Consider the following 26,881-nt stretch of genomic DNA (forward strand, 5'->3'; position numbering starts at 1 on the left):
TCTGGTTTTGCCAAGCCCCCACGGCCTGGGGCAAAGCAGCCTGCGCTGCATAGCCCCCATAGCAGCCTGCACAAAGCCCCCCTCCCAGTCCCCCGGCACACTGATGCAGCGGGAGGGGCGGTGATGCAGCAGGAGGGGCAGCGGCACACTGGACACGGCAGGAGAGGCAGTGGCCTGAACAGGCAAAGACGCTTGTTTAGGCATCTCAGGTAACCAGCATATTTGCTTACCTGGCACCCCCCATTCCCCATGGGTGCCAGATAACAAAGCTTTTGCTGTATTAGAATTTATTTATTTATATAGAAATAAATATTTTTGAAAAAAAAGCGGGTATGTCTACATGTATAAAAAAAATAAAAATAAGGCACTTTTCCTAATGTGCATGGTTTTTAAGTGGTAGTTCATGTGCAGTCGCCTATTTTTACTGCACATTAGCGTAATAGCATGTGTTTTTACATGATGCTTTAATGTGCAGTAAAATAAGCTACTGAGCATTAATGTGCCCAGTTTGCATTATATATAAGTAGGTATAAAAGTGCTTTTTAAAAGTGTGTTTCTGGAGTACTTGTACTAAAACTTGCAGCAGTTTCAAAAAAGATAAAATGCACTAATTCTGAATTCTGAATTACTATGGGTACCAAGTATATGGGTACCCATAGTAATTTGCCTATATGCCAATTATTACATGTATGTTAATTTCTAAGCCAGTATTATCAAATGTACCCCTTATTTCTGTATGCTCAGGGGGAGTAGAGTCTGACAGCAAGGAGAGGAGAAGGGGCTTCAGGAGGAAGAAAGTGTGGGGAGAGGGCAAGGGGGGCACCTGACCTTCCCCACCCCAAGATTTATTTTCTCTGCTGTAGCAGTGAGTGGAAGACAAATTCAAGGCAAACCTCTAATAATTAGATTCTATACCTGGGAAATTATAACAAATTTATAATTTTTCCATATATAGGATCTATTTTTGTGGGACTGTATTATATTCAGGGTTGTGTTATATTAAGTTAATTCGTTAATGACATTTCTCCAAAATGTTTGATTTTTTTTTTTTTTAATCCATGCTTACCCATATAACACCCAAGTTTTTGCATTCATGATACAGTCTCCTTCCTCTTTGGCTTGGAACAAGATGTAGCCTTCCCTTTCAAACTGATATTAAAATGCTTTTTTTTACTCAGCTAATGGTGTTTGAATAATTCCACCAGTGGATTTGATTTATTTTGGGGTAAATATGTCCCAGATGGAAACTATAAGATGAAACTTCCTTAAATATGATACCGCTGAAGAGAATTAGAATGCTTGCATTAATTAATGGAAAAATCATGTGGCATAGGACATATAAAAAAAACCCTGGAACATACTGAAAATATGTTACTAAAAGCAGCCTAATCAGATTACCACCACCTTTTGGGAAGTTTTGATATAGCTATATATAGATATAGATATATATAGATATGATATAGATATGCTATAGCAATATAGGTGTAGAGTGTGTATATACACACACACACACACACACACACACACACACACACACACACGTAGGTTTAAGAGAGTCTGTAAACACCCATCCCTACTTTTTATAGCATGAGTCTTTTTGTCTTAGGGGCTGGTGTAAGAAATGTAGGGGCCCTTTTAGTTTTCAACTTTTATTGTTCATATCATTCATTTTATTCGTATCATATCAGGTCCAGTGTCCTTGCATCTTACTTCTCTAAAAAACTGAGAAGGTGAGTTGTACTCTTGGCTGCTTATTAATTTAAAATAAAATGGGGGCGTGTCCTCGCAAGCACACATCTGCAATTTGCAGTGCCTCAAAGCAGTTTGAGGCACTGCAAACCACACACAGTGCACATGGAAGTATTCACCTCACTGCTAATTTGCAGTGTGACATGTTTTTTTTTCACCAGGTGATCCTGGTGTAAAAAAAAAATGCTGTTCAAAAAAACAGTGTGACGTACATGGCAGCAGTGTGCGCTGCCAGAAATTGGAGTCTGGCCAGCCAAAGCTATGCTCTGGCTACCAGCCAGGCTCCAAGTGGCTGGATCACTGCAACTGCTGCCCCAGGAGGCCCCTAACACTCCAGGTAAGGCTGCTGGGGCCAGCACAGGGGCTGGCTCCAGCCTCCCCTACTCCACTTGGGACATCTTCCCTGCACCAGCCCCACATGCAGGGGCATGCACAGTGGCAAAAAGCAATGGCACAGATTTGTGCCGCTGTTATTTTTGCCACAGCAAACACAAGCCATGATATATAGCAAACATATCCATGATATAATCAAGGTTACATGACAATTAGTTTTCTGTTTTGGGAAATTTGTATGATGAGATTGTGTAAGGAAGTATAAAAGGCAAAGCATTTCTATATCATGTATGTTTCAATGCTGTGTGACACTTGCTAGTTTTTAGTTCTGATTATCAAATTCATGCTGTTTTGTATTAAATTTACATAACCAGCATTCTGAAGGTGAGAATCAAAATGAAACCAGCAAGTTTAATTAATCTCTGTATATTGCACATGCTTTCCTATTTATCATTCAGAAGATCAGTTATAAAATTTTGAAGTTTTAACATGAAATCATAAAGTTTGCACATAAAAAAGTATGACTGTACAGAAGTGCAGAGACACATGATTGGAACTTCTGCACAGTACTATGACACAAATAACAATGTGTGAACATATGTCAACATGTTTGAGGTACACCTTTCAGGATTTCACTTGGTTGAGATTTCATTGCAAAAGACTCATGTCACTCTGATCTTGAGTTTTTACTATGCTTAATTATTGGGAATACAGAAGGCAGGTTAGATAAGATAATCATAATACTGGTCGGTCTGCTAGGCAAAGGAGTATGAAGTATGAAGGTGTAGTGTTTTTATCAGTACACAAACCCCAGAGCATTATGAATGGAGAACAGCTTTCCATGCAGACTGACAGTGTTGAGGAATGGGAGGACCTTTGGCTCTGGCCTTCTACTGTTTGAATCAGTCAGCTGAGTTGATGTACCTGGAAAAGTCACTTGTATGAAATATAAGGTTGGTACAGAATAGGTGCTCTTTGGCCCCAAAGAGTGGAAACCAAAAACCAGACTGTCAGTATAACTACACGGTGACCTAGCTAGAGGGCAATTTAAAGCCACAATTAATCCCTTTTTCCCCTTTTTGAAATCTCAATTGCTTCTTTTTTCTGCTTTTCATAGTCAAACTTTTCTCTGGTGTAGTTAATTAAACATCAACCCCATTTTTATTCAGGACATTAATGAAAACAAAATATGAAACTGTATCAGTTTTGGCCCTGCAGGCCAGATAAATGGTTCAGGGTTGGTCCACAGGACAGATAGGTGCCATGTGTAAGGATCAGGCCCCAAACTGACCCTGCACACCCACATTGGGCAACATGCTGCCCCCACCCTGCCTGGCCCCACACGCCAGAATATAGTCATACACAGTGGGATTGGACCCTGAGCCCCCACACCACCCCCACCCAAACCCCACACACTGGAATTGGGTCTAGCACTCTGGGGCTGGTCCTTGGGGCCTTGCATTGCCCCTTGAAGTGCCCTGCATTTGTAGATTAGGCCCTGTGCCACCCTCACTCAGCATCATACACATTGGACCCCACACTCCGGAATCAGGTCCTGTGCACTGGGATTGGACCATACACTGCCCTGTGGGTCTGATCCAATATGCTACTCAGCCTGTGGGATTCCCCATGTGTGCAGAAATTTGGCAGAAGCAGGGCAGTGGCCCTGAAGGCCAGATGACATAGCACCAGGAGCCAGATCTGGCCCGTGGGACAGGGGTTGAGCACCCCGAACTAAACAGTATATGCTGGGCGTGTCTATATATGCATTAATGTGCCACTGCTACTGTGCATTAAGTTTAGTACCTCTAATATGAGGTATTAACTAGTGAGCAGTACCTGGTGCTACTGCGCAGTAGCAAAAGCACACGGTCTTTTCGTGATGCTTAATGCACAGTAGACTAATTCTACTGTGTATTAGCCCATTAAAACAGCTTTTGCCATGATGCACTAATGCTCAGTAGAATTAGTCTTGTTTAGATGCGCCCACTGTCTTGTGTGGTTAATCTTTTTGTTTAAAAAAATCTGCTACATCTGATACTCAGAGCTATAGAAAAAGTCTGAAATATATTTTGTGGAAAAAAAAAACTTAAGAGTTCATTTGAGATGATTTGATGCCAACAACTGAACGTTTAATATGTATTGAAAAATGGAGTAGTTGTACTAATACAAGGCCATGAATTTTATTTTTGACAAATATACATTTCAAACTCAAAATAGGCCTGATTTAAGTGAAAAACGACCTTTTTGAGTAAAAAAAAAATGTGTTTATATGGATTTCCACTGAAACTGGGGAATTTCAGTTTCATAATGACATACAAATATGTATACATTTTGAGGGTTTTCTCATTTTGATTTCAGATATTTTGCATAGCTTGTATAATTACCATGACAAAGCAGGATCAAAAAAGCATTTTATAATAGGTTATGAATAAAGTATTAAAATTATGATTAAATTAATTTCTTAAATTTTAAAGTCATGCCCTGATCCAGCAATGCATTTCTTTAAGCAAGTCCTTACATTTCAGCATGTTGATTTCTCTGGAATGATTCATATATTTAATATTAAGCACATGCTGAAGAAGTTTGCTGCATCAGGACCTTAATAGATATATGGGAGTAAGGGAGAGGTTTACAATCCAGGCAGCAGATCTTAAGGAATCTGAACAATTATGCTTTGACAGGCAGATGAATAACTTGAAAAACTAAAACATTGCAATATGCCAGTTTATACTATAAAACCTGGAGCTTGCTATTTCATTGCCAGTAGCAGTTTGTTTTGCTGTTTTGCTTTCAGCTTATATATTATTTCAAAGCTGATCAAAAGAATTGGTAGGGAAGTGTGAAATAAATTGTACTTCTAAATAAATCAATTTAACATTCCTTAGTGCTTTAAGTGATTTTAGTAATATTAATATTTAAAATATTTCTGTCTGAAATCTTTTTATGACTACATATAGCAATAACGGCCACCATTTCATTCTACTGTTTTTCATATTAGAATATTACACAGTAAACATTGTAAAAATATTGTCTTTTAGCATTGAAATGGATGCACATGGTTTCAAGTGTTTATTTGCATGTAAATGACTCAAGTTATATTCAGTCAATAAAAATATAGTATATTAATCCATTTACTAGATTTCTTATAAAGGTTAAGGTTTTAAAATGCAAGGTTTACTAAGAATGACAGTGTTACTTTCAGCTTTCATTTCTGCATAGAAACATTTCATTCTTTAAACAGCTTTTAAAGTATCTTTTGTTTTATCTCATTTTTTTCTGTCTATGTTTAGATAACTTGATATTTTTAGTTATTTTCTCCAGGAAAAATATAGGTATGTCAAACTGCTTTGTGGGTAAAATAAAGATATCATTAAGTGTTAAGTAGAATATTTATAGACGCTTAGTAGTAAGAAGTTATGGGCATTGAAGCATGCACATGCATAGACTATAACATTAGGGTCTTAGGAGGCTACAGCAATTTGACAGTCAGGTATATTAGTGTAGACACAGTACTGTGATAAAAGCAATCCAGACATCTGGATCACAGTGGTGCTATACAAAGGCATTTCTGAACAGTTCATGTATTTGTACTTACCCAAGTCTCCAGTCTTTTCCACCCCTCTCTCATTGTTTCCTTCTCCGCCTCTGCTGTCTTTGTCTTTTATGTACTTGAGGAATCTCATTTTTCCTCTACAAGTCACCTCCATCTGCTTATGTGTCAGCGTGGCCCTTATGCCACACATCATATTGAGAAATTCTCAAGATGAAGGGCTGTATTCTCATCACTACCTCTGTCTCAGCACTGTTTCATGCTTGTCACTGCTCAGCACTCAGTGCCACACTGGCTTGTTTTGTCAATAACCATTTATTTGTTGCTGGAATAGTAGCAACCATTACATCTGACCTCCCTGTTTCATCAATTATGGATAGATTATTGGATGTGAACATCTGCAAAAGCTTGCTGTTGAACTCACCTCCTGGCTGGGATTAGATAAAGTATTAAACTGTTGTTTATTGTCAGGCCAAAACTCTACTGGGAAGCCAGGGAATTCCAAGACTAGCAGACCCCCATCAGCAAGCACCAAAAATTGTTTAGTATTGCCACTGTTTCCCATAAGATCATAGCCATTTATTATTTACACTTATTACTGGTTGTTATAACATACTTGATAAAAGCTCTTGGCAGGCATCGCATTTCCAGCCATTGTCACATCTGTCAGGATGGAAAGGATACATAAACTGTTTTTTCCTCTTATATCATTATTAAAGGGTAACAGATGAAGCTTCTTCACTCCAGATTGTTATACCATACTTTATTTTGAAGAAATATGTCCACAAGGGCTGGTTTGAAAACATTGCATTCTGGTTCTAAATAAGGGTTACAGCAACCTTTGCCAGAATAATGGCTTATACAGTAAAGGTTTCAAATTCTACAGAAATAATATACTAAAATGTTTGCTTTTTGAGGCTTGTATTGAACTCTTTAATGAAGGAATTGCTTGAGTTGTTTAATCAGACCTTATACAAGGGAAACTAAGGAAACTGTAAAGCAATAAGCACATTGCTACAAAACTGTTGGAATGAAGAATTGAAATTAAGGAACTGGAGTTAAGAGTTGCTATTTCATCTGATGGAGATGCAAAAAATCATGAAAAAGAAAAGTAGAAGAGAAAGAAGGATGAGGGGAGAAGTAAGAAAAATTAGATAACTACCTATTCCACTTTTTGTTTTTTAAGGCCTCAGTAAAGCAGAAGAACAAGCATGTGAATTAATTCCTGGCCCCCTTAAAGTCAGTGAGAATACATCCATGGAATAAGTTTTTTGTTGTTCAGTTACTTGTCATTTGCATGCCATCAATTAAATTCCAAATATAGTACATATAGTAATATACATTACATATGCACTATACAGAAATCTAAGAAATGCGTGCTTTACATTAATAGATCATCAAGATATTTGTAAATTATTCTTCTTTCCAATGCTGTAATTCTGCAATCAGTGAACTAAAATGAATAACTTGGAGCATGTGGTTTCAGTATGCCTGTTCACATACTGAAAATTTCCCACTTAAAATTTCCCATATATGTTTTTTAGGACTGGGGTGAGAGATCGTAAATTCTTTGGGGTAGGTACCCAAGCTCCACATATGCTTGTAGGGCCAAGCAGAACACAACCTTGATTCTGCTAGGAGACAACACATATGTACTACCACAATAAATACACTAAATAGTAAGAATAATTTTTGCTGATTGCCATTTTACTTCGCCTACTTCGCATTTTAGGCAGTGTAGTCATTCAGCAAGGTCCATATAATGAAATCCATCTTCATATTTTGCTTAGATCCAGTTCAGGTAGGTATGAAGGCATGTCAATACTCAAACTATGATGATGGGTACCGTATGGATAGATGAAAGCCAGATTAACACCAAAAAGAAATTTATCTGAGGCAAAACTGAGTAAGAGCCACAATACGCGACTCCAAAAACTTGAACATAATTCCAATTAAAATCATACAAGCAGAATATCTATTTTTATCTTACTCTAAGCAGAGTCAGTATACTCTGTGTGTATATTCTGATATAATTCGTGCCCTGTTGATCCATATGCAGAGAGTATCTCATTCATAACAAGGGGGCAAGCCAGGGTCAGAATGACATATGCCACTCCCAGCCCCATAGGGAATCTGAAGAAAAATTAATGCAGCCTGGGGCTGTGGTAGCTTTCCTGTAGAGCCCTTCTGTAGTGTGAAATGTCCATCGTAAATGGACTGCTAGGAGCAGCTGCAGCTGAAAACTGCAGAACCAGGGTAAAAGCATGTCTTCGTTAGTGCGATGTCACTGTTTTTGGCAAATTATCTCACCTTCGAAAAGGTTTAGGGACCAACCCCTTTTCCTTCTATGGTGAACTCCACCCCAAACCAGTAGCAATTCAAGAAAACTGTGTGAGGGAATTATTAGTGAATTTTTCTTCCTGTGATCTGAGTCACAGCTCTAGATACAGTAATTTTAAAAAATAGTATCAACAAAATTTAAAGTTCTTTGACACACCTTGTAAACTCTGTGTTGCAGGTTAAAATGCCTATGCAGGTCCAATGTATCTCTCTCAACCAAATTATATGGGTAGGGAAGACTATTTACTGCATGTCAGAACAACATGCTTTTCCTGAAAGTGTACAAGAGGTACTAAGTGATATGAGATCAAGCATCTTGCCCCCACTTGCATCATCTGTCTACCAACACCTATTGTTGGCTCCAGTAAAATATTCTCAAGATGCTGCTGCCCATTCTGGGCCTTAGCCTGTTACTGCAGTGCTTGTCAGAAATCATTAGCTAGTGATCTCTTTGACTAATGTTGCGGTTGATTGTCTGAATCATGTTCAAGAACTGTAAATGAGGCAGAAGCATCTTTACTGCTCACCAGCTGTGAAATGACTGAACAGAGTTAAAGTGTCAGAAATCAAAATAAATGTATTTCCAATAAAATTTGACAACAATTCCAAGTGCAAAGCTGGAAGCAGAACTGGATTTTGTGTTTTTCAAAGTTATAATAGCATAGATCAGTAACATTCTGTCTCTTTTTTGCCAGAGCAATATATTTTAGCAAAGTGATAAAATATTGGTAGCGACATTAATCTTTTGTTAACTTGGATTTTTTCAACATAAATTCTTGCCATAGATTCTCACTTTCCACTCCATTATCTCTATACATTCATATCAAGTTCTAACACAGCCTAATTCCTTTTCTGAGAGATATCAATATATACCCATTTTGGTATTATGAAAGAGAGAGGCCAACATTCTCCATGGAATTATGTTTTGCACCTGGTTTGCATCAGTGGCACTCCACTGAAGTCATTGAGGAGCCAATCTAGCCCATGCTGCATATGTCTACATATTCATTAATACATCATATGGCACATTAAGTTAGTACCTGTTATTACTAACTTTAAGTTATTACAGGTACTAACTTAATGTGCCATAATCAGTGCTACTATGCAATAGCACAGATGAATGCTTTTTAAGTGCTGCTAATGCTCATTATACTAAATCTAATGTAGATATGCCCACTGACTACTTCTAAGGACTATTGTTGGGATGAAGAAATTTTCCAATAAAATTCATAAGGCACACCCTCCTTTGAACATTTGGGAGCATATGAAATTTTAGCCATACGATTCCTAAAGATGACAGTAGGACTGAAGTGTCTAAAATCATTCACTACATGGGTACTTACAACTTTTTTGATTAGGAAGGTATATTTTATTGGGAATAACTTTCATACTGTTTATTCTCTGAAGCCTAAGGGTATGTGCATTTGTTTTGTTTAAATAGTTTTACAAGTTTGGTAAATTATAATATATTTGGTTCTTCTGTATTGAGCAAAGACATTTGTTAATAAATCACAAGCTTTCATACTAATTCAGAGCTAAAGATAGACAAGTGGGGATTCTAGTGATCTTATACTTATAACCATAACTAATATTTCATTTGACAAAGACCATGAAGAAGACTTTGCATCCTGGAATCCCTATTTTAAAGATATAAGTGATACACAGACATTGTGCTTGCACTCTGCAATAGAGTCAAAGCAGGGTCTCAAACTTAGGTGTCGTGCATCACAGGTGTGGGGCCCTAACCCACAAACCATTATGGCCACATCCAGATCAGCACGGATATTTTTCATTGGAGAATGCTGTGGCACATGTGGCGTGCATAGCACAGGCATTCCCTGGAGACAAGTAGTAGCAGCACACTTTGTGCCACTGCTGCTTGTCCCTAAGGAATGCCTGTGCCATGCACACTCTGGTGCACAGCAGGTTACCCCAGGTGGGGTAAAGGAGGCTGGGGTCAGCAACTGTGCTCGCCCCAGCAGCCTTACCTGGGGTTCTGGGGGCCTCAGGGAGCTCTAGCCACAGCACTCCTGCAACTGGGAGCCTGACCAGCAGCTGGAACATGGCTCTGGCTGGCCAGGCTCCAGTTTTGAGTAGCATGTGCTGCTGCCACATGCATTGCCCAGCTTATTTTTGGTATGTTTTTTTTTGACCCCAGGATGTCCCAGGATCAAAAAAATCCCCCATGCTGCAAGTTAGCAGGGTGGGGCACTGCAAATGGGTCTGCTGTGCCACATACCACATGTCCACACTTATCTGGATGCGGCCTATGGTTTTATATTAGATGTTGAGCAGAAATTCCATCTTGGACATTTTCCAGTAAAAGGTTTTTCAAAATGAGTACATTCCTAATTAAATCTCTAGTATCAATGAATCAGCATTCCCCAATGAAAAAAGATGTCATTAGGAATGTTCCAACCACCTCCAAGTAAGAATGTGATACTCCCTTGCACTCCCAACATTAAAAAAAATTAAATCATTGGGGCACTGGCAGACTATTTTAGAAAAGTAATCTTGTGATATATATATATAGATAGATAGATAGATAGATATAAACATTTACAGTTCAACAGTGCAATGGCATATAAGATGTCTTGTTTATAATCTCTTCATAATTGTACCCTTCACTTGTACCCTTGTAAAACACTTCAGAAAATCTACATGTTTAAAAATGATTTACTCCTAAATCAATTTGGTGAAAAAGAGAACAGGAAAACATATAAATTCAAGCAATAATGTGAAGATGTGTATAGCTGATATTTGAAAGTAGATGGAAAGATGATAGGTCTGCATCCCAAAAGGACAGAGAGAGGTAATTCCCATGCCAAAAATAACAAGAATGTGAAAGACATAAAAGACAGAGTTGTAACTAAACAAGCAGAAGCAGCAGGAAAGGGAGAAAGAGAGAGAGAGAGAGAGGCAGAGTGAGAGAGAAACCGTAAAGCTGGCAGGAATAAGACTGGAGTTTTAGAACTCAGGTGAGTGACTTGTGGACTATAGTGAGCTCTTTGAGGATGAAGAAATGTCATATTTCTTTGCACATGAATAAAGGTGGAGTCACACTATTGTTTATGTTCTGAAGTCTCAAGAACTAGCACTCCAAGAGGTCAAAGACTTGCAGTAATCCAAGTGAGAGGAGAGAAAGTGTGAATAAAGGAAGATGGTGTTCAGATGATAATGCATTCAGGTATTATTGTGATGTGGAGAAGACTGAATAGAAGAAATAAAGTTCAAGGTGAATGATGAGTCCAGCTTTACTGGTAAGGAAGGTGGGAATAGGAAATTTCCCTCACCTGTTGTATGACACTGTTCTTCTACACTATGTGGGGTCAAATTTCAGTCCCTTTTTCCCTCTGCATCCTGGAGTCTGACTTTTAAAAAACATATTAACACTATGGAAAATGCAGTCCAAGCTGCCTCTCTATATTGCTCTGAAGACGCCTGCATCAGGGCAACTTACCCTGTATCCTGGGGTCTTTCTGTCATACTCAAAATGTCTGCGTTTTTACTCCTCCTCTGTGGTGGTGGTAGGTCACTATTAGCTTCAGTCCACACGTGCAGGACACATAATATTACAACTCCCTGCTCTGATCTACCATGAGATTTTCCTGCCACATCCCAGGAGGCAGGAAAAAATCTTTGTCAAGAAAAGAAATATGTTTTATTTGAACCTGCTTTGTTAGCGTATAACATTCATGCTTTTAAGTCAGATAGTAGGAAGTTGAAACTTTATTGCTGTCATAGGATAGGAAGAGATTTTTGATAAAATCAGTGCCACAGCTCTATTTTTTCCTTCTTATAGGTATACTTTATACCTTCTTTTAGAAAGTGCAAAACAAATAGAATGTAGCTGTTTATTCTTATTTCAAGAACTGTACAATAATACAATCAATTTGACTGTACACTGAGTATGAATTCATTCCACTAGATTTCAGAAGTTCAGAAATATTAACCTTTATCTGAAAATGTAGAGATGATGGATCTAGAAATATCCAGTTAATGTATTTCAGCAGTCTGCTTTTCTCAGACCTTTGAACGCAGAGCAATTTTTAAAAAACATACTTTAAACACCTCCAGTAACTCCTAAACTCACAAAATCCTGCCTTTCATTCTTTTGATTATTCACCAGGAAATTCATCAGTCATATTCATGCAGGTATGCAAAAAAAATCTTGTTAATGTACATTAGCAGTATGGATAATCTTGTATATCATCCATATCATTATGTATATATAATCATTATATTATCATTATATATAATATAATCAGAAGAATATATTTAAAGGAGAGTACCACAAGTTATGTTCAACAGGTTGCATTGTATATGTTACCAGAAAGAGACTTCCACAAAAATCATATAGTAAGATTCATTTCTTCCTTCTTCCCATTTATGATACAGATGTTAAATTCTATGGTGTTTCTATCTTGCAGCAAATGTACCTAAACACACAGAGACTATGTGGCCCTTCAGCCCTAATTACTTATCTGTTCCATGACTGCCTTACCATCATTACAGAAGATCCTTTACTCTAGACAACCATGTCCTTAGCACAAATTGGAAAAAATGGCATATAAGCTCTGCTTTCTACAAAGTATTCTACTATCAGGATGGAGCAACTTTGATTAGAAGGGCAGTTTAAACTCCAGTATATATGAGCAGAAGGAATAAACCTCCAAATAGAAAGAACATAGGTCCCCTCACCGTGGTCCACCTCGGCTCCTTTTATGGAGTTTGATGCTTCTTCATACTTGCCCACAGTTGTAAAACTTACTTGCTCCCCCAGCTCTCTCTCAGACATTTATCATCCTCTGCTTATGTTACACATGCCCTTCTGACTCAACCACATCCTTTATCTATTACACTGACTCATCATCAGCCTCTTCACTCAGCTCTGACATACTTTTGTGCACCATTCTACATTACTAGCTCCTCAGTAACTCCTTGCCATATTCTAACTAGTTACGTTCACTCTGAAGTGAACTTGGATTCATGAAAGCTTGTGCTTGCTCTTGTATGCATGCACTTGCCCATGCTCTCTCTTTCTCTAATATATATGCTATTTAGTTAGTCTATAACGGTGCATATCTACCCTGCCTTCTGACTGATTTCAGAATAATACATCTCTCCTTTACCTTTCTCCACTCTGCGCCCCACATTACTAACCTCCCACTCATCCCATGAACTTTATTGCCCATTGCCATCTGCTCAGACTACTGCTATCTCATTCAGGGATATGCAGGATTTAGACAGGCTGTGCTTTTCTTACTATGATGTGGAACGCCCAATGACTATGCCCAGCAGCTGTCTCTCACACAATAACCCCATCATGGAGTGATGATAGCAGGGGATTGACTTCCAAGGGAAGTCAGCAGGGATCCCTTTTTTCTTTTCATTTCCTGGAGGGACTATGTCTCTCAACATTTATTTCACAGTATATCTAGATGGGTGGGTCAGCCATGCCATCAGTATAAAATCCTCTATTGGGTGGTAGTGATAGGGAGCCCAGAACAGTAGGCCATGAAGGTCTTGAAAACTCTAATATCACAGTGGGTTCAACCAAGCAAGAGTTCCAAGATGATGCTATTAGGCCTTATCACCAGTGTCTCTCATTTTATTTTTCATGTCATCTCACTTGCATCAATATCTTCACTCTACAATTACCTTCAAAACACAGGAAGCAATACTGCTGAATGTTGAAATTGTCAGTGAGGCACAATGCACATTAATAAATGTTGCTTTTCAGTGCCTGTATAGCTTAGATGACCCCAAACAGGAAAAATGTTCATAGAGGAGTGATGCTCCTACCCATTTGCATGCCAGTGCATGCATAGTAGACTGAGAAATTTGAATGGGGGAAGTGGTAATAAAAGTACTGTATGCTTGGCGCACAGAAATTCCTCTTTGAACCAGCTACCACATAAAAAGATTTAAGGTCTTAATGAAAGTTCCCTGTTCTCTGCCATAACATAAACTGCCAGATCCAGGTATTATGGGTTGGAGAGGGTACTGTTGTGGGTCTTGAGACACTTCCCATCCCCCTTGAAATCTGGTAAATGACATTCACTAATCCTTTCTTGGAAATGTGTAAAAAGGATTTCCATAGATAGTCTTCAGAGATTTCCTGTTTTCTCATGTGTGTAATAGGTTGGGTCAAGGAACAAAGAAGGAGGGAGGAAGGAAAGGGATTTCATTTTATATGCATTCTCTCCTCATCCCCATTGGAAAAACATATGGATGAAAAGGGAAATTATGCAATACAGGTGATGCCAGTGTTAAATTAAATTAAGATCATATGTTTTTCTGTGGCAGCTGTAATCCTTTGATTGTAAAAGAGGTCATATTAATGAAGTACATTCCAAACAAGTATTAACAAATTGCTTATGTGCAGAAATAATTAGGAGTGCAGATAGTGAGATGATTTACAATAATCTTTTTTAAGAGTAAGCTTAAATTTCAATTTATAATCTACCAGTTATTCAGTTTCATTTATGCATTAGGAGTTGTATCAAAAGAGTTCTCATAGTGGCAGGTTTAAAGAAAAAGAATGTATATATAAGTGTATGGTGCTAAAATATACCATAAGTGCATTTGGAGAATGCAATCTTCAGATATCAATTCACAAATTTCTACAAAATATGTAAATCCCTTAAAATCTATTAAATTATAAATAAGGAAAGTATATTGTGGGTCATGGAATATTTGTTTTTCTGTAATGCCAAAATATGAATATTTAAATATATTGGGTATCACTGTGCTAATTATTTGTAATTGTGGTGTGTGTGTATATAAGTGAAATACTATATCAGACAAAAGTGGTTATAGAAAAACTATTCTTGTTATAGATAATGAAAATGCCATATAATCATATGAAAATAGCATTACTTTTGCATCTTTTGTGGACAGAATGACTCTAAATCAAAAGCAGAAATGTCTGATACTATGTTTGTTTGTTTGTTTCCTTTCCTGTCCCCGCAGAATCTGAACACCTACATAGAAATTTCCACAGCACTGTGTGATATGGTTGGCCTAGGTAGAGCATATCAAGCTATAGCCAAGGTCCTGGTAAGGTAGGTTAGCACATCCTTGTCTTGCTGTCAGTACAGATTCATTCAACTGTGAAAAACTTAAATTGTTAGAGGTCCGTCGCTTCCCATTACTGACTGCTTAAATTTTAAGCAGTGCCCTTCCTACAGTAAGTGACCCTTTCATTGTAAGTTATTTTAAACGCCCAGTTTTTTAAAAGTGTATGATCAAAGCTTTTCTTTACCTCTAAACCATGATCTCTCTGTTGTTATTTTTGTGGAGTTTTTATTTTTGAAACGTTTAGAAAAGGCCTTGCTGAAAGATAGAAATCTCAGCATATTTTATAGGTTAAAAAGCAGAAAGCCTAAAAAAATACAGTATGCTTCACTAAGTGCCTCAGTGTAACCTTTCTAGAACTTTTTTAAGGGAAGTTTCCATTTAATGTTCTACATCCCTTTTTCCATGGAGACCTTTGTGTTTTGAGCACATAATGGTAAAATATTTGTTACAAATATGATTCTAGTCTTGCTCTATTGTTTCAGTTCGGAATATGAATCTTTAAAGCTTATGCAAAATAATTACTTTGAAATCAGAACTGAGCTTTTTACAAAAAATCATTGATACAATAAAATACAGGGCAATTAACATATGATCAATAAAAGGAACTTCAATGTTAAGGTTTATGGCTTATCCTTGACTCATCCTGTAGTGATGAGCATATATGATGCCCGCTGTAAAATGGCAAAATGTTTAGAGACTCTTCCTCTTCATAAAATTAACATTTATAAAGGAGAGAAGCAACTGTAGCAGGTGGGAGTGGAGAAGAGAGGCTGGTCAGACAAAGCTTACATTTTCTTTCTCATTCTGAAAGTATTCAGGGAACAACGTTGCTACTGTCAAGCAGCTGCTTTATTTTTTTTAGTGATGCATGGTACATTTTTTCAAAAGTATTTTTAAGTGATGTAAGTACAAATTCACAAAATAATTTGGCATTGTGACACTGAGCATTGTGCCACTTACTGTTTAGGTGCCTGACTGCCATAATGCAGACAAGGTTCTTTCGGTAGAGGTGATATCTTGTATTAGACCAACTAAATAGTCGGAAGAATTGTTCTTTGATAGCTTTTGGGCACAAACACCCTTCTTTGGGCAAGAAGATTTTGGTTTTAAGTGTATAAGTTACGTTTTTAAGTGTTTGTGCCCAAAAGCTTGCAAAGAGCAATTTTTCCAACTATTTAGTTGGTCTAATAAAATATATTACATCTACCCAAAGAATCTTGTCTGCCAATGTCCTTAGACCAACACAGCTACAACCAACAACCCTGACTTCAGTAATGGAATCCATAGCCCTGAGATGCATGTGTAGACTCCATGTGCAATGTATGACAAAAGTTAGGCACCTTAGGATCCACAAAAACAGCACACACTAGGGCATGGCTTCAGCTAGCCAAGAGGAAATGTTCAGACCAGGGTTGTGCCAATAATCCTGCCCCTGTCTTCAGGCAGTCTCTCCACTTGGGGGACACAGTCCAAAACCATCTCCTGAAAGTAGGTACTGTAAAGGTCTTTTTAATGAAAGCAGAGGGTCCCTCTTTTCTTTGAAAACAAAGATAAATCACCTCCAAGGAAACTTCTCTACATACTTAGCAATAGACTATTCTAGGTTTGATGAGGGAGTGAATCTCATCCCTTCCTCGTAAAGCTGTTCTATTTTGCAGAAATATGAAACATGAATAGGAAGGAGGGGAAGAGGGTGAGAGAGAGAACATGACTGTAGTGAAGTGGCTATGGCACTCAGTTAGTGATGGGAAGTCCTGTGTTCCAGTCTATTTCAGTATTTTATCCAGTGACTGTTTAATGTAGAATGCATAAATAAATCCTTGGATTAGGGATTAAAACTCAGGACTCCAATAACTGTCCTAACTACTAGGCATAGAAATGTTCTCTCTCCCTCTTCTTTTTGGCACCATGGATTTTTAAGTCTTTTCATCAAGGAGGAACAGGAGGAAATGAAAGAGGTGCCAACATCACCACCACCACCTATCCTAAATACAGTGTATAATCTGGTAGTAAGTACAGGGGAGCTGTAGGCTTGACTCTCCTTAGGCAGAGGTAGGAATTTAAACCAATTTCCCCATGTGTAAGTTGGGTGCTCTAAACATCACACCACTGCATAAACAAGGAAGGGAAAGACTGTGCTTTGAAGTGGCTCAATCCAACCCCAGTCCAACAGGTATGCTCAGAAAATGTCTACCAAGTCAAACCTCTCAGGCTGCACTGGAGATAGGCCAAGTTTATGGATCCTGACAGGACTCTGCTTTCAGATATACAGTGAGCTACTCAGTCCTCTCAAAACTGAGGCATTACTGGTCATACTCTGAAGTAGAACTTTAAGTACCTAGGGAACTTTCATGTCAAAACCTGGTGTGCTACAGACTTTAGATGTCTCTAGATTTAGGGAGCACCTTAGAAAAATATTTAAGGTCACAGTTTGGGACATAGGCTTCTAAATTCTACTTATGTCCCACTTTAAGAACCTAAATTATATTGTCTTATCCTACATTTCCTTGAAAGTTAACACTAGTGAGGTGCCTAAACACCTTTGTGGATCTGAGTCTTAGAGCCCATTTGAAACTTTTAACCCTTTACCTTGTCTGCTAGCCTCCTAGGCCATGTCCATGTCAGCATGGACATCTGTTTCCTTGGAGAACACCTGTGGCATGCACCCTATGGTGTGCAGCAGGTTACCCCAAGTGGGGTAGGGGAGTCTGGGGCCAGCCCCGAGCTGGCCCCTTCAGCCTTACCTGGGGTCCTGGGATCCTCCTGGGGCTGCAGGAGTGGCAATCTACCACTTGGAACCTGGCCAGCAGCTGGAGTGTGGCTTTGGCTGGCTAGGCTCTGGTTTTGGGTCACACACACTGCCCCTGTGTGCACTGCTCTGCTTTTTTTTGCATGGGCTTTTTGTGACCCTAGGATCTCCTGGAATCACCACCCCCGCCCCTCCCCCTGCCACTCTGTGCTGCTACCTTACAATGTGGAGACCACCAAGATGTGCAGTGTGTGTTGCTGCAGACATGTCTGCAGCTCCACATACTACACAGCTGTGCTCATCTGGATGTGTCCCTAAGGTATATGCAAGGGGTTGGTCAGGAGGGAGGAAAAACCCTGAGTAGTCCTGCTAACTAAATAGTAATAGAAATGCAACCCCTGGCAGATTTGTCAGTGAAATACTGGGAGCATACAAGTGTTCATTCTTGTGAGAGAGTTTCTCTTGCAAAGGAGATCTTCCAGGTTGAGACATAGAAGATCTTTCTCCAAGAAGGGGGACATTTCTGCCCAGAGAAATTGAATGAAAACTTGTATGCTTGTAGTTTCTACTGGGAGAGCTGCAACTCTTCTGGTAGAAATGTAACCCATATACATGGCCACTGTTATTGTTCAGAAACCAATACCTGCTCTTAATGCAGTGTTGAGAAGTTAGTGATTCATCAAAATGTCAACTGAACTATAGGTAACAGCTCCATAGATTTGATGTTTGCTATTGATGTTAATTTATGCTGTTGAGCCTGCTAAATCCTTTGTTTATTGCACCCAAAGGACTTATAGCACACAGGAACTCCATGTAGTTTAAACACGATTGGATAAATTACCTTAGCCACATAAAAGACTGTATGATGAACCAAGATGCTTATTCTGTTAGACTTTTACCCAAAGTCTCTAGCAGTCTGCCTTTCTAAACAATTTAGGTCTAAGTAAGTCATGAAAGGCCCTTCCATTACATGTGATATATATCTACCATCTACGCTTATGAAGTTTGCCAAATTAGATATTGATGGTAGCAGTGATTCTCCTGTAGGGTAGTGTGGAATGCTGGAGTGCCATGATATCCTTTTAAGTGTGCTACACAATATTAACTTTGTTAGTTGTGAGTTGTGCGAAAATTCACAAGATCAACTTCGAGATTTCAAATAAGAAGTCATAGTGTCAAAAACATTCCAATCTGCTGTGGTCTTGTGAGTTCTTTGCAAAAAAATTGCTATATTATTTTTCTGGAATAAAAAAATGATTGAAGTCTAAGAGCAGGCATTTTCTGAGGTGTGTCCCAAATCAAGAAAGGTTGAGAACCATTGGGCTGTAGACTAAGGTAAAAAGGTAATGTACTTTTCATAAAAAAAATTTGGGAAAGTCCATGCATCACTTTCTCTGTGAAATATAGTATAAGGAGGACTACTTATTAGGGTTGTGCAAATCTTCAGTCACTGATTCAGTTCAAAGAAGATTCAACCTGATTAGGTGGCTGAATCTCCAAATTGAAATTGAATCAAGAGACCCTTTAATCTCTCCGAGTTGAATCAGAACCCTCTGAATTGATTCGGAGAGATTCGATGATTCAGACATAGACATAGCTTTAAATGTTTTTTCTATATACCTCAAGGTACCAGGTGGCTCATGAATGCTGAGATGGTGGGGCGGATGGAGCGTCCCACAGGAGCTCCATCATAAGCACTTCTGGTCCACTTCTCGGTCCTCCATGGACTGCATGGGGGACCTCTGCCCTCAGCTCCATGACTAGTGCCTCCTGGGTCTGGGGGGACAGCCAGGGTCCCCTGGCAGCATGCGGAAGGGGACCCACCCATGCTCCTGTGGACCGTTCCATTTGCTCCACCATCTCAGCATTCATGAGCCGCACCTGGTACTTGAGGTATGTAGAAAAAACATCTAAAGCTGTATCTATGGCTGAATCACTGATTCTCCAAATCAGCATCGAATCTTCAGATTCAGCCTAATTGAATCGGGGCAGTAATCCAAATCAACTAATCAAATCACAGTCCCCTGAATCAGGCCAAATTCAAATCTGAATCAAATACAGCACACTTCGCACACCACTCCTGCTTGTCAGTCCTTGCAGTTCTGAGACCTTGTGAGAATATTACCTCAAAAAGTAATGGTCACTAAGAAAAAATACATAAGGGAGGTACAGACCATGAGGTCCCATTAGCTTCAGAGGACCCTTCTATAAATGTGGTTAGCAACATATTAAAATCCCAAGGATAAGAAGAATCCCAGATGGATCATCCTAAGAAATCCTTGTCCCATCAGAAACTAGAGAAATTCTAAGATAACTGGAAATGAATATGGTAATAGATTGTGGTCTCATTCTTAAATGAGTCTTTATACCAGTTACATTTTGCCACATAACCCCCTCCCCAAGTGGACAGCTTTCTAGAGTCAAACAGATGAATACAAGACAGCTTGATCTTAGACATCTAATAGCTGCATTGTCAAGTGTTCAGAGGTTTGAGAGAAGTTTGTTCAGAGGGAAAGTCAAAAGCTCTAATAAGTAGATCTGTTCATAAATAAGATCACCCTGGTCCAGTAAGTACTGAGAGGATCAGAGGAAATGGAAGACAAGTATAAAAAAATCCTTTTCCCAATGTTAAAACAGACATTTGATAAACATCAGTCCCTGTTCCCTCTCTCACACAGTTTGGAATGCACATTGTTCTGGCCTGTGGCAAACATCCACGTCTGAATGACCCACTCAGAATATGTTGGATGAGTCAGTGAAGGCTTGACCAATCAATTACCCATGGTAATCTTCAGACTTCAAACTCAGATTGTTTCCTAAAATGTGTTTATACCTCATGCAGCATAGACTAGGTCACCTCATTTTAAATGTTCTGTGCCACAGAAGGCTTCTTGAACCCAAAGTGGAGTGTGCTTCCTTGTCTATTGTTCCCTATAGAATATGTTTTAGTGCTTTGTCTGGGCTACTGTAGATGTCTCAAGACACAGTATTTCTGTGATTTTCTTTGGAAGACCATGCTACCATCTGATAGCAGAACTCTTTGCTGATTGGCATATATAAAGATCAAACTGTAAGAATTATCTTTTTGTTATAAATCAAATTAATTTCTGTTTGCTTGAGAGAGATGATATGCCCTAATAATTTCCATAATTTCTATAAATTGTACATAAGGTCTTTGATGTAATATATCCAAAAATGACCAAAAAATACATCAAAACATTTCTATTAATTCATGAAATTAAGAAAACCTTTTTACATTTTCTCCTGTCACTGATTCCATTTGCCTTATTACTTTCAGCCTCCAGCCCACAAACTTGGTGGCACAATCAACAAACCCCTTAGTGGCTGTTTCATCTCTGCTCTATTTGATTTCTCCACTCTGAGTAAATGATTAAGTTTTCATGCATTGGTTCAACCAAAATCTATGTTCACTCAACCACATCCTTTATTGATTACTTCTACTGCAAACAGTAGGCCAAGTGTGATATACATAATTGGACAGTTGTCAAGGGATGTGGGTGTTAACAGTCCTGTTTTCCCAGTTGGAAACTGGAATCACCTTGATACACAAATATTCTGCACTGTTTCATTCTCATTCTTTGGACCGAGGAGTCCTTTTCCACAGAATATATGTTTTTAACTCTCTAAGGTCTGGTTGAATGGATTTAATGATTATACCATATAATATGCTGTTCAAGTTGCACCTGTGCACTGCATATAGAAAACTAGAAAAACTGGAATTAATATTTGTCTAACACTTTAACCTTGTATTTTAACTTATATAAATCATGTTCTATGCTTCTGTGAGGAAATATTTGATTTTTCTCCCTTTTGGAAGAAAGATAGATTTCCAAAAATTGTGCTTCTGATTCTAAAATTTAGAAGCCCTTTGATATTTGGCAGTTGTTAACAGTGCAATCAATATATTTCAGATCTTGTGCTATTTAAATAACTAATGGTAATAAGTAGAATAGCAGTCATTTAAAAATATGTGTCTGTGACACAGCCTTGACACTTTAAACACTGTCAGTTTTTGGGTATTTTGGCAGCCTACTGGAAGAATGCAGCTAACTCCAAACATAGATAAGTGGTCACCGCAATACTGTAGATTTGCACTGAGGCTTCACTGTTTTTCCTGCTCAGTGGCAGGAGCTTCTCTAGTCTGAATACTTTTTTTTTTTCATAAGCCAATTAAGGAACTCTGGCAGGCTTAGCCCTGCCAAATTCTGGAAACATGTATCTCTAATATGTTTTATATTAAAACCTGTAATTTAAATAAGGCTCAGTCAGTCATTTGCAGGTGGAATGTAATTTAAAGGTGTTTTAAAATAGCATGAAAATAAATAACCGTTATTCCTCGCTTATAAAAACTGTTTCTGTGCATTTCTAAATTAAGCCTGGCATTTTTTTCTTTTTTTGGCTGGCTTATTGGCTTGACATTTAGCATACTTCCACAGTAGAGACACAGGTTCACGGTTAATATTGAGGTCAGCTGCAGTGACACTCACAGCCTTAAAGAGAAAAAGAGTGCAGTGCCTCACTCACTAGCAAACCCAAGCAGCTGATTCATATCTTGTAACCATAGTGCAGAGCTGCTATATTGTTAATATGACCAGTTTTATTAAAAAATATGTGCAAATGTTATTGTCAGAGTACATTAGCCACTTTTCAACCTAGATTCAGAAGTGACCTCAGGTTGCTTAGATCTCATTGGGATTTCTAGGTGACACCTGCAAGCCACAGTTTATAGAGTAGGCTATATGACTGCTGCAGCCTGTGGTCTACCCAGCCGAAGTGCGGCATTACATTCTAAGGGAGGTTATCAGCATACACGACTTTAGAGTTACTGCCATTATATTGCAGCTGATATTCAAGAGAGGAAAGGATTCTAATGTAGAAAGTGATTCTCATTAAGGACAGGAACAGAAAAATGTAAGAGCAAACATTATCCCCTGCTCTGATTTGGTTGCTAGGTTTGGGTCTAGCTTGTGTACAAAAATGTGTGATCAAGTACTGATTAAATAAAACATCACTTTAAGAGTGAGGGAATCTTAGAAAACCCATGTGAAGTAATCATCTCTTTTTCACTTTTGATACTGAAAAATAATACAATATTCTACAAATTTATGGCAAAGCCAAAGGGCCTAATTTTTCCCTTAGTGGTCACTAAGTATCAGAGAAGCAACATCTATGCAGATGAAAACAGAACTGGATTTCAAATTTCATCCCAAAGCAAATTATTAAATTCATTTCTATGGACCATTGCAAAATAAGACTCACATGAGACACAGGGATAGATGCTCAGCTGTAGTCTGTTGCTATATGTAAAGAAACCATCTCAATAAAAGTTTAATTAGAATTGTAATTTGTTTTAGCCAGGGAAAAGTGACTGAGGCTATTAAGTACTTGGAAGAGTTTGTGAAGGTTGCCAAGAGTGCTTATCTAAGCCGCAGCCTTGTGGATGCATGTGTATTCCTTGGAGATATCTACAATGAAAAAGTGAGTATAGTTATAATGATGATGCAAAACAGCTGGTTTTACTTCAGAGTCAAGACATAGTTCTTATATCAGAATGTCCTGTCAGTTTAATGATTCATATATATTTTGGTTTATATAGGAGTTTCTTTTCATTGCCAAATTACCAAAGAAGGGCTATGAATTGAAATCTGAAAATATGACAATTTTGAGGGCAAGATTAAAATGAATTCGTAAATCTAGAACCAAATTTCACACATAGCACATGACTCTATTAAGAGTCAAACAAAAACCCCAAATCAAGACCATCACAAATTTTACTGTTGTCAAAAACCTAGATGCAAATTTGTAGCTTGGACCCATCTAGATGAATTAATAATTAAACTACAAATACATATATGTTGTAAGTTGTAGCTACTGCTTTTTGAAAATTAACAAATTGACAAAAAATGGCATACTTATTTAGTGGCAATCATACGCTTTTAAGCCTCATATACTGTATGGCTTCTGTCATCAAAGTTGTAGGAAGTGGCTTCCGGTAACAAGTCAGTCTGTCAGAGGGAATAAATCAGCAGTGCAAATTTTCTCTATGTATCCCCTCCATTTTGTGACCTCAGTTTAGCCTGTGCAACCCAGAAAGAGAGAACAAAGCCAAGGTTGGAGAGTACTCAGGAAAAGCATAGGTTTAATATATCTCCCACCTGTTTCAGTTCCTTTCAAACTCTGCCCAAATCATTAAACTGACTTTCCTGTATGGATTCCAAGGAGGGCAGTAACATCCTAGGAGTGAGCCATTTCACCCTTCTGTACCTAAGTGGCACTTCCATAGAAGGAGAGTAGCCACAGGGAGCATGTGATTCAGTAACAGGATGTTTCCTGGAAAGGAGAGGGTCTGCAATTTTGGCCTTGGGCCCTGTACCCAATGTGGCAGAAACTATCCCACTGCTGTTTCTCAGTTTATCCAATTAATATTAAAGGCAGTGTACAATAGGAATTGAGTCCAGGACCTAGGGCCCCCTCCCTTCTGGGCATTATCCCTCTCACTGGACATGTCTACACATGCATTAATGCACCTGTAATAACCAGTACTAACTTAATGCACTGTAATTGGCACTAATGCATAGTAGCACCAGCACACGCCTTTTAAGTGATACTAGTGCACAGTAGAATAAGTCTACTGTGCATTAGCACTTTCACTGTGACACACTAATGCGCAGTAGAATTAGTCTACTGTGCTTTTAGCATCTCTGAGTCACATACTCCCTCTGGCTTATTCTTCTCCCCAGGCTCACATATTTTCCTGACTGCCCAGTGAGCCAACAAGGTTGGAGGGTGCTCCAGGCAACACCTAACCCATGACTTGCAGGTTAAAGCACTTAGCTGGGAATTGAGAGATGCAGATTGAAACCCCTTCTAGAGAAGGATGGGCCCAGAGCTAAGAGCTCCCACTTCCTGGGCAAGTGTCCTAACTACTGCCCTATTGAGCTAAAAGGTAGAAGGGCCTTCTTTCTCATCCAAACAGTTGATAGTTGTGGGGATTTTTTTCAACTAAAGTTTTGGGACTTACATGTTGGCACATGCCTAGCCAAATCTTTTTGTCACCCCAGAGTCTGCACAGAAATAGTGAACCTTCTAGGCAAGTTCTTAAGACTTACACAGTAGGGCTGTATGAACCTTCAGTCCCTGATTCAATTCAACGTAGATTTGGCCTGATTCGGTGGCTGAATCCCCCAATCCAAATCAAATCAGAGGACTCTTTAACCTCTCTGAATCAAATCAGAACCCTCTGAATTGATTCGGAAAGATTTGGAGATTCAGACATAGGGACAGCTTTAAATGTTTTTTCTACATACCTCTAGGTAGCAAGAGCTCATAAGTGCTATGATGCTGGGGCACATGGAGTGTCCCACAGAAGCACAAGGGGCTCTCCAGCACACTCCACACTTCTGGTCCACTTCCAGGTCCACTGGGGAGCATGCTGGGGGGGTCCCTGTGCCCCCCGGCTTGGTGACTAGTGCCTCCTGGGTCTGGGGGAGAACCCAGGGTCCTCCTGAGGCCGTTTGATGAACGGGGGGGTGTGGGGGCCCCCCCCAGCATGCTCCTTGGTGGACCTGGAAGTGGACCAGAAGTATTTCTGGTCCACTTCTGGGTTTGCCGCTGAGCATGTGGAGGGCCCCCCCATGCTCCTGTAGGATGCTTCATGTGCCCCAGCATTGCAGCAATTACAAGCCATGCCTAGTACCTCGAGGTATGTAGAAAACACTTTTAAAGCTGTATCTATGTCTGAATCACTGATTCTCTGAATCAGAATCAAATCTTCAGATTCGGCCAAATCTCATCAGGGACAATGAGCTGAATCAACTAATCGAATCACTATCCCTGATTTGGGCCAAATCCAAATCAAATAGGGTCTGCTTCGCACACCCTTATTACACAGGTGGAAATAGAATCTAAACTCTGCATATATGTCAGCTGTACTTGTGTGGCTACCAATGCTACTGCCCTTTCATGGATAGGAGATTTGCCCACCTTGTGCCACAGTGCTGAATTAATCAAGCAGATATATAAAATATCACTCAAAGGACAAAAGTATCAGTTTTGAAGCCAGCTCTTTTAAAGTTGCAATGTTACATTAAATCATATGGAATTGCCCTCATTTTCATATAATACTCTCCCAAATAAGCTATGAACCCTGATTTTTTAAAATTCAAAATGAAGAAAAAATATTGTCTCCTTAAAATGCTGGTAAGTAGCAGTAAGTAACTGAGTAACAGCTTCTACAACAAAAGCATCTGATTGAGGAGGCAGCAGGGAGAGAAGCATATTTACAGACAGCAACTAGGGAACCTGAGGAGCAGCAAAAACAGTATTATTTTCAGTTTCCCAGATAGAAGCAGAAACTGCTTATTACCATATTTCTTCACATATACATTTCTTCTGCACACCTCAATTTCCAGCAGCTGAATTTTGGGGGAAAGTGCATATTGTATATAAGAAAATACAGTAATAAGTAATAAAAAAATGTAGAAGTCTTGCTTATGCAGAAGCTGACAAAATGCAGAGTAGCATTTTCACTCTGTATAAATCATAAATAAATCAATCATTTAAAACTTTGTTTTCAATATTATTAAAGACAGTCCTTAGTTGAACCTGCCACATTAATGAACAGTGACTAAGAGGGGGCAACTCGGGCACCAGTGCAGACCTGCTGAGTAACACCTCCACTAAAAATCAACAACTCAGGTATTGAGAGTTCAGTGTTTTGGGGTGAGGTTACATGTTACACTTAGACAATACTAAATCTGTGGAATGTTAAGTGGTGTTAAAGTTAGAATGTGCTGCATGGGCGACTGGTGCTTCCTGATCCTGGGGGGCACCAGCAGCTGATCGCCAGCTGCGGGGGGGGAGGGGTAGTCCCCACAGCAGCCAATCATCACCACCGGTGGAAGTGCCAGCAGCAAACCAGAAGTACCAGCGGCAAACCCAGAACTGCTGACGGCACTTCTCTCGGCGCCCCCACATTCCCGGGGGAGGGCACCAGCTGTTGCCCCCCACACCCTGGCCAGCTAGGGCCAAACTCAAGGCTGGCACATGTCCCC

General features: G+C 39.1%; 1 protein-coding gene across 1 annotated transcript in view; it reads left to right on the forward strand.

The window, feature by feature from the left end:
• TTC29 (tetratricopeptide repeat domain 29) overlaps nt 1-26,881 on the forward strand; it is a 220,811-nt gene that overhangs the window by 98,090 nt on the left and 95,840 nt on the right. The window contains exons 8-9 of the mRNA XM_014520005.2: nt 14,951-15,042; nt 23,183-23,306. Coding sequence (XP_014375491.1) covers nt 14,951-15,042; nt 23,183-23,306 — 216 coding nt within the window. The remainder of the gene's footprint in view (nt 1-14,950; nt 15,043-23,182; nt 23,307-26,881) is intronic.

The sequence above is a fragment of the Alligator sinensis genome, unplaced genomic scaffold (genome assembly GCF_000455745.1).
Source record: "Alligator sinensis unplaced genomic scaffold, ASM45574v1 scaffold169_2, whole genome shotgun sequence".
Lineage (NCBI taxonomy): Eukaryota > Metazoa > Chordata > Crocodylia > Alligatoridae > Alligator > Alligator sinensis.